The 19,683-nt window shown below is 45.5% G+C and overlaps 1 protein-coding gene and 1 non-coding gene across 2 annotated transcripts; one reads left to right on the forward strand and one right to left on the reverse strand.

The window, feature by feature from the left end:
• Window positions 1-89: 89 nt before the first annotated feature.
• LOC128714584 (RNA 3'-terminal phosphate cyclase) lies at window positions 90-1,643 on the forward strand. The gene is given in 7 exon segments (XM_053809457.1): window positions 90-167; window positions 169-237; window positions 305-549; window positions 613-937; window positions 1,013-1,137; window positions 1,216-1,474; window positions 1,539-1,643. Coding segments are annotated over 7 exon segments (1,206 nt in total).
• Window positions 1,644-7,271: 5,628 nt separating this feature from the next.
• Trnak-cuu (transfer RNA lysine (anticodon CUU)) lies at window positions 7,272-7,344 on the reverse strand. Its single transcript has one exon. It is a non-coding gene; the product is annotated as a tRNA-Lys (tRNA).
• Window positions 7,345-19,683: the final 12,339 nt, after the last annotated feature.

A 19,683-nucleotide genomic window follows, 5' to 3' on the forward strand; every position in this document is an offset into this window, starting at 1 on the left:
TCTTATGGTTTTTTTGTGATAATTGTTCAATAAACTGTCACGGGTAATGTATGCGAATTTGCGTAAGCCGATTGGTGTGCACAGCCGGTATGTTTTGTTGTGATCGTGGAACATTGAAAACATTAAACTCAGCTTGAAAATAGTTTTGCTGCAGCACTTGTTCAGCCCACAATTAAACGGATGCACCGGTTATCAGAAAACCATCTATTCGACATAGATGGAAGCGTTCTGGAAGGCGTGAGTAAATATGTTTTCTGTGTGTTTTGGTATGATTTAACACAGATAAATATACACCTTATCGCAGGGCGGTCAGATCTTGCGGATGGCATTATGTTTCAGCGTGCTCACCAAAACGCCGGTACGCATACGCAACATTCGACAAGGTCGTAAAAAACCTGGACTAGCAGCACAACATCTGGCCGGTGTGGAGCTGATGCGTGAGATCTGCCAAGGCCGGGTGCACAAAGCTGCACTCGGGTCAACGGAGATCGAATTTTACCCCGGACACATCGGACATGGACGGTTTGTCGGGCACATACAGACTGCAGGGTAAAATAAATGAGATCTAGAGCAAAGAGAACACCTTAATACATAATTCGATAACCATTTCAGAAGTATAGCCTTGTTGCTGCAAGCAGCACTACCCGTGGCCATATTTAGTGCCGGCCCAGTAACGCTGGATTTGCGTGGTGGTACAAACACGGATCTGGCACCACAGGTGGATTTCTTGACAGAAATATTTCGACCCAATATGGAACGATTTGGTGCCAGCTTTGATTTCGACCTGATGCGAAGGGGCTACTTCCCCAAGGGCGGAGGACAATGTGTGGTGGAAGTAAGGCCAGTACAATCACTACGCCCCATCAGTTTGGTAGAGGTGGGCACGGTGTGCAGATTCTTTGGATGGAGTTTCGTCGCTGGGGTATTACCGTTGAAGGTGATTTGAAGATCATAATGTTTCATTTTTGTAAGATCAAAATAACAGTCTACTGTAAACCTTTTTTGTTTTCAGATTGCACATGAAATGTCCAGTGGCGCAAAATCGATCCTCAACCAAATCGCCGGCAGCAGAGCAGACATTGAAGTTTATAAAGAAAGTGTAGACATGGCACCGGAGGGAAACTGTTCGGGTATCATGTGGGTAAACTGTCGGTCTAGCGTTCCACGCTTTGTAATGTAAACAAACCATCCCGGTCCTTTCTTTTGCACATGTAGTGTCGGCTGTGAAACGAGCACCGGAGCCATCCTTGGCGGTTCCGCACTCGGTGAGGCAAGGAAGAAAAGTTCGCAAAGTGGCGAAGAAGCAGCACGTGAAATTCATAGCGCCCTGTCGGCTGGTGCCTGTGTGGACCGACACGTGCAAGACATGATGGTTGTTCTAATGGCGCTGGCGGACGGGACGAGTCGCATTCGCACCGAACCATTGACGATGCACACCAAAACTGCAATCTATGTGACGGAGTTAATGACGAAGGTGCGTACACAATGTGTGGTCCTTTTGTATCGGAGTTGATAACAATCTGATCATATGGTTGCAGGCTAAATTTAACATAATTGAAGAAGACGGCCGAAATGTGATCATCGAATGCGTTGGCATCGGTCTGCGTAATGTAAATCTTCTTACTAATGCAAGAACGCACTGAGGCGCCAATTGCGAATCATTCCAATTCGGGTAAGTGTAGAGTAAAACATTAGGGTTTTAACGTAAAAGATGGTTGGGTTAAAATTTTATCTACATAAGAGGTTATTGTAAGCAGATCAATAAGCTTGTTACGAAGTTACACCACCATTATTTTTGAATGATGAATCCGTGTTAGTTTTTCATCGTTTAATTGACACCAGTCAGAGCCTTTTTAGCTTTCATGTTCGCTAAAATACATCACTTCTTGCACACCAATCATGATCATAACCGATTTGTGTTGTTGTTCGGGTCCAGAACCGTAGTGTACCTTGCTTGCAGGACATTAATTGATAAATAGTTTCTTAAAGAGCATTGTCTAACAAGCCCCTAGGATAAGTTATGTCAAATTTGTCCATCAATAGCTATTCTACTATCGCCTGTTCATATAGTCATTTAAAGCTTATTACTTATATTAAAGCCAGGCGATTTACCTATCAAAATTTGTTCAAACTATATCTAAAAACTTGAATGGCTCTAATCAAAATTGTATTTTGCAGGGATTTGAGTTATGAGGATTATAATTTGAAATGGAGTTAAGCCGATATATTTACGGAATTGTTATTATTAATATACCTTCACGAACAGTAGTGCATTGAGCAACAAGTTAAAATGTTAATTTCTCAGAATCCTTTTAATTTTTTGACTATTAAACTAATAAGAAAAAAATCCCATTTTCGGTCCTTGCAATTCTAATTTTATATCAGCAGACACTTAACTCCACCGGGCTGGAATTACGTTGCGTTATTTTAATTTCTAGTGTAAACGTACGTACTAATTACATATAGCCACCGCTACCAGCCGGCAGTTTCAATTGGGCAAACTCTGGGACGAAAACAGTCCACCTTTTCGGTGTTTTACTCAATACCAGGCTTACCGTCAAGGTACCGCTTGGCTAAGTTGTACCAAGAATTGATCAAGTAATGCCAGAGATCATTAATACAACTCGTAAACCTTGCGCGGTCTGTTTTAAATATTAATATTCTGATGCAGACTAACACGGTCCTCGTGTATCAAAATGAGGACCTAAGAAGTAGTCGTATTGACGCTTCTACACTGTTTTAGACATTAAATTTCTACCTTCTAGGACGCTTTTAGGTCGGGCAATAAAGTCTATGAATGACTCACCAATGTCTGTTCGCTCTACCGATTCAATACTCAAACCATCCACTTGATTATGTTTAAATACATTGAGAGGCACAGGCCCGAAAGAATTAAATCTTGCGAATTATCGATATGCATGGGACATTTGTATCTAACCTGTCACTGAGCTATTAGACCAATGCCTATCACATCGTGTAGACACGCATATTGGAGTGTAAAATTTGAACTTTTAGCACTTTAATGCCTGTACTTACTTGTGTTGTATCTACTAGACTTCAGGTCATCTGGTCATCAATATATGAATGCTCCTCGTCCTAGCTCATGAGATCATTCGACCAGTGTCTCGTCGTCCCACTGGTCCTTTCGGACTATCGCACACACACAAAAAAAAACTGTCGATGCAACCGATGCAAGCCGTGAAAGGTTAGTGTGGATGTTCTCTCTCTCTCTCCCTCTTCAACACCCGCTCCCCCAACCATCGCGGTCGAACTCGAATGATCGACCGTCGAGCCGTCAACGTGTCGCCCCGACACGGCTTCATTGACCGAATCGAACCAAAGAAAAAAACAAAACCATTCACTCATCGTTCAGTGCCAGTCGCCATTGTCCGTAACGTCCCACCGGGCGTCCGGATACCGTGCGGGGGATTCTCCAACATCCGTCAAGAGCATCCACTTAAGATGCCCTTAAATTTCACGCCACCGTCTTCCACCGCGTCCGTGGCGGTGCAGATCGGTGGGAAGGGAAATATACTCCTCCCTCCTCCACCAAAACACCCTTCGTGGGCGAACATAGCGCGTGCGCATCGGGCCGTGGCCACGGCTGGTCTGGCTGGATGGCAGCGTTGGGGTTTCGCTGTGAATGTGTGGTTTATACACGAATCCGTCCGATCAAGTATGCGGGCCCGAAACACTTACGTAGGTGGATTCTCCACGAAAGGCGGCCTGTGGTGTTTCACGCCACCTTCTGGGTTCACCTTCACATCCGATCCGGTACTAATAATAACACATCGCGCATCTCGCTCATCCGGACCATTTCCCTCGCTCTCCGGGGCTGCGTTTGTGTGTGGGCTTCGCCATGTCATGGCATCCGTGGGTATGTGTGTGTGTGTGTTTTTTTTTTCGCTTCTTTGGTCTGACGACCCACCCATAGGATACACTCCCCATTTTCCCCTCCCGTCCCCACCCGGGGGTACCGTTTTGCAAGCCGGCAAAGCGTTCTTATTTCCTGTCGCCCACGATGGCCCGGCATCGGGTTCGTTCGGTCCCGGCATTCATCGCCGCTCTACCGGTCGGAAGTGGAGGGGTTTTTTTTTCCTCTTCCTCTAGCATTGCCGTTCAATAACATCCACACCACACCAACGGCCCACACGCGACACAACTCAGCGGCCATATCGTCTGTTAATCAACCCCCAAATCACGCCCGCCACCGTTTCCGCCCGCCGGTGCGCTTTGCGTTTGCATCAATGAATCGGGTGATATTTTTAGCGTTCGAATAAAAGCCATTTTTACTACGCGCCACAACCCCTCCACCCCCTGCCCGGATGGGTTGGATCGGTTGGTGACCATCGTTGACAGTGCCCCCGGTGCAATGACAGCATTTCGGGGTAGCTTGTTTATCCGCACTCGGCACTATCGTTGGGTTTCGCTACTCACCAAAGGTTCATTCTTGCATTTGTTTCATTGTGATTTGGGGATGAATGAAGGCAGGGGGTTTGGTTTTTTTTTGTTTTATTTTCGATAGCAAAATTCATTACATCCTCTACACCCGGTGACACTTTTCGTAGGTTAGTTTCGATCTCGATGGAGACAATCATCTCATTAGTGTTTTTTTTTTGTGCTTTTCTTGACTTATTCCTATTTTGTTTACGCATAATTGGTAGCATTTTTTAAGTTTATTTGAATTCTTAATTCATAATTGAAACTCGTTACATGTTTTAAATTCATCTTTCACTTAATGCTACTCTACACTAGCACTGTTAAGGGGGTAGCACACTGTAACGGCTTGGAAAAAATGTGGCTTTAGGGTTTTTTTTTAAATATAAATTTAAATATATTTGCACACAATGGAATCGGGATGTGTTTATTCAACTGTTTTCTGCAAGTAAAAAAATATTTTTGTTGAACAATATCTTCGGCTACAACTTGGTAATTCCCAACATCGTCTTGCTGATCGGCGGACATCACAGTGGGCGCACCGTTGAAGCTAAAACAAAAACCATTATTTTGTCTTTCTCTTCGATCATTTTACTATCATCGTACGTAGTATTATTTCATTATGTTGATAAATGATAGTTTTACAACGTATAAATCAACAACCACAGGTGTTTGGATCCAAAAGTTTTGCATAAGGGCTTACAATCGTTGAACAATATTTCAAACCCAAACACCATTTGAACCCAACATTCAAACTCCGTTTTAATTGGAAGAATCGTTTTAATATACTTATAATGAATCTTCAGAGATTCATGGCGACAACGTTTGCGGCAGTGGTTATACTTTATTCATATGCATAAAAAATCTGCTAGTTTCAGCTTAAAATCATGTTTCCGGAAAGATTCATGAGTCTTTAAAGATTCATGAATCTTTAAGGATTCCTAAATCTTTAAGGGCTCATGAATCTCTGAGGATTCATTACTCTGTAAAGATCCATGAATATGTTGAGAGTCGAATCCTGGATTGAATGGCTCCTCAATGAAGATTCATTTGAATGACTCTTATAAAAGGATTCATTAAGCACAATATAAGCCTAACATCATGTTTCCAGAGAGATGCACGAATCTCGGAAGATTCATAAAATCATTAAAGATTCACAAATCTTTTAAGGGTCAACTTCTGATTTGAATAACTACTCACTAAAGATTCAAACGAATAATTCAACCTCTCACTAAAGATTCATATTAATGACTCTTATCATAAGATTCATTAAGCACAATATAAGCCTAATATCATGTTTCCGGAGAGATGTACGGATCTCAGAAGATTCATAAATCATTAAAGATTCACAAATCTTAAGAGAGTCGACTTTTGATTTGAATGACTGCTCACTAAAGATTCAAACGAGTGATTCAACTCCTCTGTAAAGATTCATATTAATGACTCTTATCATAAGATTCATTAAGCACAATATAAGCCTAAAATCACGTTTCCGCGGGAATATCGCAAGATTCACAAATCTTTTGAGAGTCGACTTCTGATTTGAATAACTGCCCAGTAAAGATTCGAACGAATCTTTACAAAACTACTTCGGTTTTGGATGTGTAACTTTCGAGTTTTGGAGCGAAGTTAACGAAAATAACGAACAGAAACTTCAAAGAATCTTTCGAAGCAAACAAAATAACAATTTGCTGTTACTTCCAGAGTGTACAATCGTTTAAAAAAAAACCCCAGCCGATCACTAAATGCCCCTTAGTACATGTGTATCTAACTCGTTCTCTCTCACGGATTCAGCGTTTGCTGTCATTCATACTTAAAGCGGTTGATAGGTGGCGGATCCGGATGTTTCTTATTTTACCCATCCCATGCATCAGCTCCAGCACCACGACCTCGGTCTTTGCCGTTTGCCCGCTTCTAAAGTATGTGCCTCACATGTGTGTGACGGCTTGGAGCATCTTCTGCGTCGTTGGAAACAAGCGGTTTTTTTCCTTCCTTCTTTGCTCAATTTCACCCCCATACACGCATCAGCGGACGGTTCCGTTTGTCAAAGCAGCAAGCCCTACGGCACAGGTCGCAGGTGAATTCAGATGCGTCGAGAAGGCGCGTAAAGCCATCGAGCACGATCGCGCACTGCAGAACTGGATGGCCGAGAGCGCGCAAGCTTCCAAACGTTAAAACAAAACTGGACTGAAGACAGAAGCCGTTTTGTGTGTCGCAGGCGGACTGAACGTGGAAACAGCGAGCTTATGGTAGCATCGAATGCAGCTTCAATGGATGGCAAGTGAAGAAAAACATCAGGCTCGCTTAAACTCACCCATTCCCTCCCCTGTTTTCGGGCCGATGCTGATGCTGCTTTTGCCATTGAGAAGTTTGGTTTCCCTTCCTTTTCTCTCTATATATATGTGTGTGTGTGTGTGTGTGTGTGTCCGGGGAGAATATACAACACGCGTTATTTATAAATATCGTTGCATCGGAAGATCTGCCCCGGTGTAGCCCATACGAGACCGGAAAAAGTCATTCCAATGTACGGATCGTGCCCGCACTGTGATGTTCCGAAAAGGAGTTGCGATGAAATATAGACGCGGGCCATGTGCCATGTGTGTCCCCACCGTATTCCATCCCCCGAAACAAACACACACACACCCACTGTCTGCTGTGTTCGATCGTATCGGGTGTGTTTAGCTAAAAGCGATTGTTCGCTTGGCAGACTGTTGTCAATCGGGAATCATTCCGCGTCATCAGATCATCGCATTATGGGAGATAAAGTCAAAAGCTAGATAAACGGAAAACTGCACTGAAAAAATAGCAGGAAAAAAGATGCTTGAGAGTGCGCGCGCCCAACGTGGGGCTCGAACCCACGACCCTGAGATTAAGAGTCTCATGCTCTACCGACTGAGCTAGCCGGGCGTCGGTGACGGGTGGCGTGATCGTGACGGTTTGCTTTGCACGATCATACATTTTATTTGCTGTGCCGGTTGTTTTTTCCACCACCGGAAGAAACGTTTGCCGTAAATTATGGTTGCGCTTTTCTTTTTTGCTTGCAAATTCCCTTGTTTTCTCCCATTTCCGCGCACGTGGAAATGTTTCGATCTGTAAAAGATCGAGAGAGCAACTTAACCTTTCTGCCTGTGTATCATATGGTCCACACCATATGGTGTTGGGATGTACATATTTGCTTTAAGATACGAACCACCCAACGCCCTCCCCCAATGCCACCCACAATCTGTCACCATAGCGTCACGAAGCAACCTGTGCGAAGCCTGTGTGAAATATTTCATTGAACTCCTACATACACATCCTACCACATCCTGTTTTTGTTTTTTGCTTTTGGGGTGAAAGGTGGGAGGGGAGTTGTTGGGTGGGAGGGTGTTGTGTTTCGAGAAACGTCGTCGAAACGCGGTTTAAACTTCATTCACTGTTCCGCACACGCTGCGCCTGACTGGTAAAAACACCCTGTGCTCTCCTTACCCCCCTTTGCCGCACCCTGTACGAAAAAAAAAACCACTCATAATGGGGGTAGTAGTAGTAGGTTTCGGAACAGAAACTGTGAGTACGGTGATGGGATGGTGGGTGGCGGGGAGTTGCCTGTAGACCAGGAAAGGTGTACGTAAGTCGTTCAAACAAACGATCACAACCCACACACATACACGGAGGTGTGCACACGTACTCGCTGCTTCGTCCCCATTCATCTCGCGTTTCTGACCAAAACGCTCTTCAATTCACCCCTCCCCACCCCGCCAATCCACCTCCCCCTCCCTGACTGTACCATTCAACCACTGTCATCCGTTCCAATTGAGAAGATGTAAATTTCAATGAAGGCACACCGCTCCACCACATCACCACCTCTCGTTTCTCTGGTCAACCTCCCTTCCCCTCCCCCTCCCACTTCACAGTATGGGGCGGTAGCAGCCGGCACGGGGACGGGGCCTAGTAACACTTTGTTGGCGTAGAAACGACGTCTTCGACCGCCCTTGTGCTGATTTCTGCCATTTGCTCTCTCTCTCGTTCTCTCCCTCTCTCTCTCTCTGTCTCTTTTACTCCGTGTAATGTTCCCTTTTTCCACTCTCTTCCGCCGTTCGTTCATCTCATCTCACGAGATGTCATTTTAAGGAGGCTACCCCTGTTTGAATACTCGGCTGTGTGTTTTTTTTCCCTTTCAATCGAGCTGTTTTTCTGGTCGTGTGTGTGTGTGTTGAACCCCCTATTTCCCCCCCCCCCCCCTTCCTCCCACTTCATCTTCCTCTTGTTACGCACGTGAAACAAATGGCCTGTCGCACCAAAAACCTTCATCCGGTTAGAAGGGGGGTGAAGGGGGGTGGGGGGGAGAGGAAAGCAAAAAAACACAGAAAAAACGCGAACGGCGGCCGGCGCAACGTTTCGCGCAGCTTGCGGCTTGGCGTAGTTGCGCCAACGTAATCATGAATGAATCGAGCCATATACTATAACACACAACGACACGACACGGCAACACACCGCTTCCCTTTCCAGCCCCTTGACAAATATCGCCTCTCCCCCCTCCCTCTCCTCCCCTCCTCCTCTCTCCCACACTTTATCTGTGGGTTGTGGCAAATGGCACACAGCTGCCAACGCTGCTTGTGTGTTTGTGTGCCGTGTCTCTCACCCTCGCGCTGTATGTGTGCGAGAGTGTATGTGTGTACATTTTTCACCGGGTGGAGGGGGGGAGGGGGGGGGGATGCGCTCATCGCACAATAACCACACCGCGCGGTCTCGATTACTCGGTTCCTCCGGTCTTCCGGTTGATTTATTTTATTTTGCTTGCTTTTTTTTGCCACGTTTGCCAAGCGTGTGTGTGTGTGTGTTTTTTTTTGTGTCTTCACTCTCTCGTGGTTTGGTGCGCGTTTTTGTGCGCACGCATGATGCCGGGAGCGGGGGGGGGGGGGGTTCGTAAGGCACACACCTACACCGTGCGTCTCGCGCGGCAATAAAGCGGGCGACACACGACGACGCACCACCCATCCGCTTTTACGCGAGTGCGTCCCACGCAGTAAGTCGCAGGGATGGGGGGAGGGGGGAGGGGGGGAGGAGGGCGACCAGTGCCTACGCCCTACGGCTCACTTGCTCCATCTACGCCACCTACGCACATTCATTGCCTGCCCAATGTGCTTGATCGCTGCCCGTCCCTTCCCCCCCCGGGAACCATCCCCCGTCCCCGCTCCCTGCAAACTGGCCCATTGATATTGTACGACGGGATGGTGGCGTGCACGGGAACGGGTCGCGGGGAAAATATGGACATGAAAAAGAAACACCCGCCCGGTTTCCCGACCCCGCTCCCCCTACACACCCAAAGGGGGGAGTGGGGGGGAGGCACATGATGCCCGGCGAGCGAGTGAGACAGGGCGTACGCTCGGAACGGAAATGCGAACCGGTATGGGACGGGTTTGGTAGATAGATGGCGCAAAAGCTAGGCTAGAAAGAGAGGCGCCGATGTGTGGACGAAACGAGCACAACAACCTCCGAAACCGTAAAGAAAGCAAGCGACAAAATTTCGAAAGCCGTCCGTGCACAACACCAATGTGTATGGATTCTTCTCCGTGCAGTTGGCGTTGGACCCGGTGGTACTTGGTGGTGCGTTTTACCCGCGTGGTGGGTGGTGGTGATGGAGCACACGGATTGATAAGTGCTTTGAGCTGGCACGGTTCCATCGTTTGCAACAAGTAAATAATATGCTGAACTTGGAATAAGCAGCATCGTGATGCTTGTTCGCTGTTTTAAAGGGGCAAACGATCTTTTTTTCAGCCTAGAAGCTGTACCGGGGCTGTATTTGGAATTTTGGATTCATACACTGTCATTTATGAATTTAAATCTACGTTGCATCCGGTTTTTCATCATGTTTTGTTAGATAAAAGTTAAAAAATAATTTACTACCCTGTATTACAGTATTAAAGGCTATATTTTGTTAAGTTCTCTACGACAAGGTGTAAGATCAGGTTAATAATATAATAATAATATTAAATATTGGAGCTTTTCGGATATATTTAGAGGATTTATTCGTTCAATTATATCGGTGGAAATGATAAAGTACAGGGTGTCCCACATGTATCACGGTTGGGACTAGAACCCCCTTAAAAACATGCCGGAACTAAGGTATTATTGAAAAATACTGGGCTATCATGAAGCAGCCACTACGGAAACATTCCATGAAGGTCAATTCTTACGCAGATATAAAGAAAAAGTGAGATTAATTAGTGACAAAACTACAGCTAAAGAATCTGATAAGTTTGAAGAGTTAAACGCAAGGTGCTGAAGTTGAACTGAATGAATTTCCCGAAAAGCTTACTTAAAAGTGATATTGTATTACCACAAAGTTTTAAAAGGATCAAAGACAACATCTTTTAAGCGAGAATATTTTATTTATTTTACTTTAATATCATACATTGTGCTGTAATGGGTTGGCTGCATGTTGCGTGCCCTCTTTAATGTCGTTAACATAATTTGTAGTTAACAATCAATTTCTTATTTATTTATCAGGACTAGCGCACTATTACCAACTGCAGCTGTTCGCTTAAACACCAAAGAACCTCTACTAAACCAGACACGCGTCCTCTGCCAGCCGTTTATCCTTGTTTGGAGGATGCAACAACACCAACACTCCATCCATCCACAACTTGTTCCTCCTAGCGTGGTATGCGGATCAATTGAAAAATACACTGGAGATTGGGTTCGGTCGGTGGAATTCTTATGCAGTCAGCAATCCATATGAGCCAGACAGATCTTACCAACTGTACACTACATTTGTGATCTTCAAGAGCTACTCAGACGATCGTATGGAGGATGGTTTTCTTTTTTAAGCGTAGCTAGATGATAACTTAATGACGGACAAATTAAAGTTCTTATTAGAGCGACCTGTCGCTGCTAAGTTTCTACAAAGGTACCGTTCAATGGGTGTTCAATGTTATGGCTCAAGACAGTAACAGCTGGTAATATTAAGGGTAAATAACTAATTAGGAAACACAACTAGAATGTTTATTAGTTAAAAAAAAAATAACAAAAAACAAGAAAGTGTTCCAACCAAAAAGAATCAAACATTTATGTGACATAAATGAAACGAAACAAAGCTGTAGGTAGTGGAAAGAAAACGTACCATTCTAGATGCTTATCAATCCAGCAAGGCGTAACCGGTGGCGGGAAGATTTTGTCCTCTCCGGTTGACACGAACCAGCGCGACCCGAACAGCGTATGGATGGTGCGATGGGACGGTCGATCGGTGCGCGCGGAGTGCGTTTATGCAAAATACAAATTGTGTATGCATGTATGCGTAGGTAACCGGCCGCCGCGTCCGGTCCCCCGCGCCCCGCCCGTCAATCTTCGCACGAATCGTTCCACAATTGTGTGTTACCGCTCGGGCAGCCTCCACGCACACCGCTGCTCGATTCGTGCGTGCGTATGCATGCCGCCACCGTACGGCAGAAGGAGAGCGACGATGATGACGACGCTTCCAGCTTATGGGCAGCTTCCTCCCTCGTTCCCCCTATCCATCCGTTCTCCCACCCGTTTGCCGGGTCCCGTTTGTACAAACACAATGCTCCCCACAGGCCAGCTCACTTCCTGCCGACGTTCGATGGCCGATAGTCGACGGGCTGTGCGCGCACTCTTAAATATACACCCATTAAAATATACGCGCATGACCGGATGTACTTTCCGGCTTTAGTTAGCAAGTTCGCCCCGCAAACTGCTCCCCCCCATCCCTCCATTACCCCATCGCTGCTTACGCTTTCCGTGCCGAGAGCGTGCGCGAGCCCGCGCGCTCTCCCGTCACCTCGGGCCCGCGTTACCGACCGTTACGTCCCCAACCATCTGTGGCTGTTCGGGGTTTTTTTTGGTTTTAGCTTCACCCGGTGCACAACATGTTTGCGCAGCGGATCAAAATAGTCGAGAACTTTAAACAAGGAGTCGATCGATATCATCATCCCTCCCCATCCCCTCCCCCCTCGTCGAAAACAGGGGGAGGGGGGGGGGGGGGGGCGGAAATGGTTTGCGAGATGCGCGAGCTGGAATTGGTGTTGATGTTGATGAGAATTATGGTGGAAAAAGTTCCCCAAAAGGTGGTAAGTTATGTTTTGTGACATCGACAGTGTGGATCGTCCAAATTCTGGTAGTTTGAAGGTTAATCATTCGTATAGAGTCATTTAATGGATCGATTGTCACTGTTATACTTTACTAGTAACAGGAATAAAAGCTCAGCTGACTGAGTGAAATTAAAATTGGTGAGATAGGACAATGAACATAACAACGAAATAAACGAAATAATGAGTTAACTCTTTAAAACACTCTCTTTAGAGTCCATTGATAACCTAGTTTTGAGTTACAGAACTCAGTAATAATACAAATCAAACTGAGTGGTAAATCATCGTGCAGAATTTCGAATCCCAATCTAACTCACTCACTCTTCCTGGAATCATTCAATGAGTTTTATTAGTCTGTAATGATTAAATTTACTGTTGAGTGTACAATTGCATAATAAAAAAATCTTTGCAGTGATTCGAATTAACTCACTCACTCACTAACTCACTATGATTTATCACACTCAGTCATTCTTACTCCGTTGGCACTAGAGATGGGAAATTTAATTCTTTTCAAGGCTTTAAATCCGAGTTAAAGCGTTAAAATGACGATTTAACTCTTAAACTCACTCTTCAAGGTTATAATAATACAAAATAAGCGACGTGTGGGGAGGTGTTGATGCGGCCTTCAACTCATGATTCAAATTGTGAGTTACCTCGCGATTTAATTCTCCACGACCACCTTTAACTCACGATTTAAATCTTGAGTTCACTCTTGTTAACGTTCATCGTGAGTTATAGGTCGCCGTGAAGAATCAAATTGTGAGTTAACTCCGACAAGAGTTAACTCAAGATTTGAATCGTGAGTTGAAGGTTGCCGTGAAGAGTTAAATCTTAATTATTTTGAATGATTTTATTCTTTGTGAGTGAGTTTAATCTCATAGAGTTATAACTCCTACTGTTCTTGAAGATGTAAATCAACTCATTCCCCGGGAGGGATTTAAATCATTCATTCATTCTGAATCATTCTACACATCACTAGTTTGCACCTCACCTCAGGCACTGCGAGGTGTGTTAAGTATTCACTGTACTACTGCACTGTTGCTGTCAGAATGGATATAATTCCAAGATGAACACGCTTTGATTTGCTCGATAGTATGAATCGTGGACAAGTAAACCTATTTGAGCACTGGGCCAATGTTTGCTACCATTTGCGGTTCATGATCATCTGTGTACGCCTGCGGAGGGTCCCAAACCGGGGATGATCGGGCGAGGTTTATTCCTACATGATGATCGTTTAGCGTATGTAAGGGTTTTGAGCCGAGTTTTTGCTGGTTTGTTGTTGCCTTCTTTCACTATTTTCTTACCCCCCAAAAAAAAAAAAGAAAACAGCCACACTTTAATCTTGCTCGAACGATTAACGAACGGCCACGCAACGCTTTCGGCAGCATGGTGTGTGCACGGATAGGGGCAAATGGAAATCAAAGGCACACTAACTTGTTGTCGGTGATCGGAATTGGGGGAACAAAATCGAGAAGGTTATGGAAGCAACGACGCTATCCTTTAATCTGAGCGAGGGAAATTTAAACATGTCTACTAAGGCAGGGCAACTACATTAGCTGGAAGTTTTGGTCCGATCGTGTGGTGTCAAGCCGGAAATGGCAATGGGAGATAGAAATATGCTTCAATGTTTGCTATATGCATATTGGAGAAATGCTCCAAAACGTCAGACATCAAGGCAAGTTACAGCTGAAGCAATATTTGTTGTTTTTAATGCGAATTGCACATCTTGCGTAGAATTCTAGGAACTCTGGGAATTCTTGACTTTATATTGCTTAAGTTAACATAATCTTCAATCTGAATAGCAAAAGCAATAGGAAAGCTAAGCATAACGATCGTAAATCACTTGATAATCAACAAATAACTCAAGAATTCCCAAAAGGTAATTATTTTATCAGAAGAAAATAAGGGACAAAACACTTCAGAATTGTATTTTTTTTTTGCTGTTGCTCTATTTCTAGTTTTGATACAACACTGAACTAACTGTTACCTTTTACCATTCTTCGTTAGACATTGATCGACGCGAGTGTTCCGAAGCTACGGAGGAGCAGCGACAGATGTGCCTTTCCATTCCGTGTGCGTTTGTGTGCGTGGGCAAGACAGCAACAACGAGCAGAACGACTGAGAATTGGAGAACTAACACACGGCTGTAGCAGATAAGCAAGATGTCCGACGGTGGCCCAAAAGAGCCCACAGCCACATATCCACGCACGCATGTGTATAGACCGCTCGATGCTCTCATAGGCGATCGCACCCAAACAAGATCGAACCCCCGGGGGGGGGGGGGGGGGGGGGGGTGGGGGGGCCGCGGCAGGGCCGAGTATCGAGCGGACACGGACGTGGCGTTGAACGTACTACGTGCGCGAGAAAGAGACGCAGATGGGATAGCGAGAATAAGCGCGAGAGAGAGAACGAGAGAGGGGGAAAAAAAAGCGAACGCTTGGCCTGGTTGTCGCTATCACCACCGGAAGTGGCCAGTTTACCGAATGATTGCGCATCGCATTGTATAACGGCATCGTGGCGGGGTTTGTGTCGAGCGCGTCGAGAAAAGGCGCTCTTGCACGAGCGGGTTTTAGGAGAACTGAACGTACGAGAAGTTAACGAACAGAATGCCGTTTTAGACCGATATATGTCCGGGCGAACTCATGCTACGAAGACGTGGTCCGGGTTCGTGGTGGTAAGTCGTGCGGTTGCAATCGTCTTGTCTTCCTGAGGCTTTGCGGGCTTCTGCGAAAGTTCGACTAGCAGCAGGCACAGTGAGGCATCATTTGTAGATCTTTGCAAGTGTGAGAGTTAACTAAACGAAAGCAAACATGGCCCGGAAGGGATAAGCTAACAATTGGAGGATCTCTCAGCAGCTTACGGTGGGCTTTCGGGAGGGGTTTTTGCACCCTTCAACCAACAATTTAACCAAACTCAACAGCTTTGTTTTCGTACCTACAACACACCACATCCCCGCAAGGAGCGCAACAGCAGCAATGTGGAATCTGTTTCCGGTCCACAACGCACCCACGGTCACACAGGGCAGCCACCCGAGTCCTTTCCGCCAGATGTGTTTTGTTGCACGCAGCAGACGCGCAACATCGGACGATCGACTTTCCCACGCTTCTTGTCGCTCGCAAGCATCCTTCGAACGCGGGTCGCAGGATCAAAGCCAGGCGGGCACCGGTGGCTGCTGTGCCACTGGCAGTGCCTGCCGACGGGCCGGGGAATGCACAGGATGCAGCCAATTGCGCAGCTGAAGCTCCTTGGCCCCGTAGCTAGGGGTGTTAAGTGGCAGTGGAGTGGCCCCGAGACGCAGACGCACAAAGAGTGCAACGGTTTGCCACAAGTCCCAAGTCCCGGGTAGGGCGGACGATCGGTGGATGGGAAGGTGCAAGAAGATGAAGGAACAACGAAAAAAAAAGAATCGGTCGTTGAATAATAAATGAGGGTGTAACGCGTACTGTTTCATTCAGCTTGTCTCACGCGAAGGCGAGCGTCGCGTAGTGGTGTCGACCTACCTCCCATTCATGATCCTTTTAGAACCCCGTCTGTGTGTGTGTGCTGGATGTTTATCGCACCACATCAATATGCTGGTACATTTTAAAATGGCTAGCATTAAATACGAATAAAGCAGGAAGGGCTCTCAACCCTTCTTGTAGTTGGTGTTTTTTTTTATTTTGTCATGTGCCCAAGTGTTTACCCTAACCGAGGCATCCATATAGATCGTCGTCTGGCGAGGTCATAAAAATCTAAATCACAGCTTAAGGAACTGTAGATCGGTAGAGCAGAGCACATAAATCCTTGCTTCTATTGGTACGGTTGATTGACTTAAGGACCAGTTACCAGTGCGGTACCGATCCTCATTTGCCTATCATAAATAATACATGAGATGCTCTAGGATGTGACTCATTATTTATTGTCTAACATTTTCGATTAATGGTTATTATTGATCACATTCCAATTCTCCGAGGAGTGGGCACTCTCATGGAACTGGACAGCACAATTCCACACATCCCGGCTGTCTGCGTACCCATCGAAAGGGAACGTCTCTGTATCCGTTTAGGCAAGAATCTTCAGAATTCTTCTCTTTCTGGAAGGGGTTTTTTTGCTATAACTATTCCTGTCAGAATGTCTTTCTTATAGTACTCTTCCTTTACTCAACATTTCTCGTCTACTCTCCCCATTAAGCTTACTGTTCTCTAAGGTGAGACCATCGACCCTGAAGAATGTCAGATTGCTATCAACTTAAACCTCACACGAGAGTGTTTTATCAGGTTGAGTGCAATGTACTTCCGGTGTCAATTAGGCGACTAGGCGAATTAGTTGTTGTGGTAGTACCTACAGTCGTCTGTGTCATTAGGTTTGGTAGCACGTTCTTTACGATCTCATCTTTGTTGATAGGATCAGTTCTAAGAGATAGTTGATCCGTGACCTTTTTGCCGTAATTGATCTTCATGTGATGGAACGTTAAGTTAAATCCTTGGAAGTTGAAATCTCAAACGTTCCATCGAATTTATATTCAGTGGTTTTCATCTTCGCGGTTAAGGTCTATGTTGGAAAAAGGTGATCTTAAAACACTTCATGCCAATTTATGAGATGACTGTAGGTAAATCTTCGCAGCACCGACTATCCAGCTGTGAAGAAGTCTAGAATTAGCAGGCCAAGAACTCTTGAGGTTGTCGTGGTGGTAAAGAAGTCGTTGGAGAACTTATAACCATCCGAAATGCTGGACATTTAAGCGATGTAAGTTGACGGGGTAATTCTTCATGAGATGCCAAATACAACGCTCTCAATACCGCTTAATTACTTACTTATCAGGATCTCCAGTTGATTGGATGGAGGGCTCTGTTCGGAGGGATTCTGCTGCTGGAATCGTCTAATTCGCTCACAAAGCGAGGATCGTGCTGATGATAGAGCACGTGTTATTCAGACTTCTCTAACTTGAGCTACTGGAGATCTGGGGAAATCCACGTCGTTCAGGACTTAGTGTCTTCTCATACAAGTGAATGGAAAAATAGCATAGATGCTTAACAATTTCCTTCCAATTGTGCACTAAAGGAGGAGAATGATTTAACATTATCGTACCAAATTAAGCGTTGATTCTTGGCTTGCTGTGGTTTTTATGGCTGATGTACTTATGAGTATCATAATGAAGTTTATTTCGTTCACCAGCTCATAGAAGCTTTCGGAGTAGGCGCTGAGAATATTTTGATTACAAAACTTTTGCCATTCTCCTTACGCACAAAACCACTGCATTGAAATACTATAATTAGAGTTGCTTAATGTTTAAGAAAGAAGACGCTCCTCTCCGGTTGCTCACCGTTACCAACCTGCACGGTTTAGCAACGCCCGTCGCTGTGTCCGTTTGTGACTACCAGACTTATTCCCAACTCCCCAATTTGGATCGTTATTCAGCGTTACCGCACTAATGAAGCACAAGCGTTCTGTTTGCTGAGCATACATCCGCCCCGTTTCGCCACACGTACGGTTCGGGCCACATCCGATCGGGTGCCGTGATCGTAGCAAACTAAATAGAAAATAAAATAATCGTGTACGTGGCAACGCGCGTTTGCTCTGTCGCTAGACATGCTGCGATGGAAATGGCCGCGCTAGACGTACGGTTCGCCTCCGGAATGGGATAACCAGCGTAATAGGAAAGAAGACAACAACAACAACAACAACAAAAACCGGCACCCGGTGTGGAATAAGGGTGCGTGGAAACACACACACACACACACACGGACCGACAAAAAAAAACAGGAAAAAGGAGACCCATTTCTATCAATGTATAAATTTAATTAATATCTACTCCGAAGGAAGAATTTCATGAATATTAAATACATTTCAAGCTATCGAATTGAATATTAATTCGATATGTTTTGTTTCTTTCTTCGCCATTGATCTCCCTTTCGATGCGTCCGTTCCCGCCCGACCCAGCCGCATTCCCTTACTCCCATTCCCCCCCTTTCGCGCCCACCAGTGTGCACACCTACGATCACTCTGCGGTACGATGCGAACCACGGGGTTCATATGCGTCCGTTGGACGCTGAAGGTGTCGCCCGTAACCAAAAAAAGTAAAATAAAACAACAACAACAGCCCAACACTCCGATCGTTGGCCAGTGCGCGCGGACGCTACAGGTGCCCGAATAGCTGGGCACCATCTCTGCCGCCACCCTCCCGTACGGCCAGCGTGACCGCGGCAACGGGCGGAGACGGTGGCTTTCCCTTCTCCATTTCCTTTCAATAACAGAAAAGAAATTTCAAACCACGAGCAATCCTTGTGCCCTCCACCGTCCCGAGCGTTGTCGTCGTCGGTCGCCCCGGGTTTTGGGACGAAGCGGCTAAGTGCGGATGCGTTAATCGCTTCTCGATTTCTTTCCCGTTCTACCCCGGGGTCCCCGTGGTGGACCGATTACGAGCGGTTCAGGTTTTTTTTTTTTTCTTTATGGTCCAGGTTTCCCGGTGTTTTCACTTTATTTTTACATTCCATTTTATAAATCAGTCCACACCACCGCCTGTCCACGCGGTGCTGCGGTGGACAATGGAATATTTAAATGATGATCTTCCTTCCAGATCGCAAACCTAGCGACGATCCACCGCATGTTACGCACTTTGATTTCTGGCCGATGGCGAACGATTGGGTGGAGAGAATCTTTAGATGGTGGCTTTATGTTTTATGTTTGTTTCGGAGTCGGAAGCAACGCTAAAGATATTCGAATTTATTGACACGCTCGATCACCAGAAGCTTTACTTACAAGCCATAGACTTTCAGTGCAATCTTGAAGTGCACAAGAAAAGAATACTCGATAGCCGATTGATCTTCAAATGTTAGGGCGAAGGGCGAAGTCGAGTGTAATTCGTTGGAAGATTCGAAGAACACAATCGAAAAATTTTGGAAAATTCCCCAAGTCTTTAGATTGTGTACACTCGAACGATCTCCACTACAACAGGAATGTGCTAGATCGGGATTCACCTCAAGAGTCACTCAGAGGAGATTCAGTTTAAGGTACTTAATCGTTCTCCGGTACAAACATTATTTACTAGAGCAAGTTCGAGTTGCTATTCGTGGAGCTATCTAGGTATTCCAGCTATTCGCATATACTCGATCAATCTCCTTAGAATCGGTACGTGCTAGACCAAATTCTAGAGGAACTCACTGCAAGAGTCGTAACTCTGAAG

Source organism: Anopheles marshallii, chromosome 3 (assembly GCF_943734725.1).
Source record: "Anopheles marshallii chromosome 3, idAnoMarsDA_429_01, whole genome shotgun sequence".
NCBI classification, from domain to species: domain Eukaryota; kingdom Metazoa; phylum Arthropoda; class Insecta; order Diptera; family Culicidae; genus Anopheles; species Anopheles marshallii.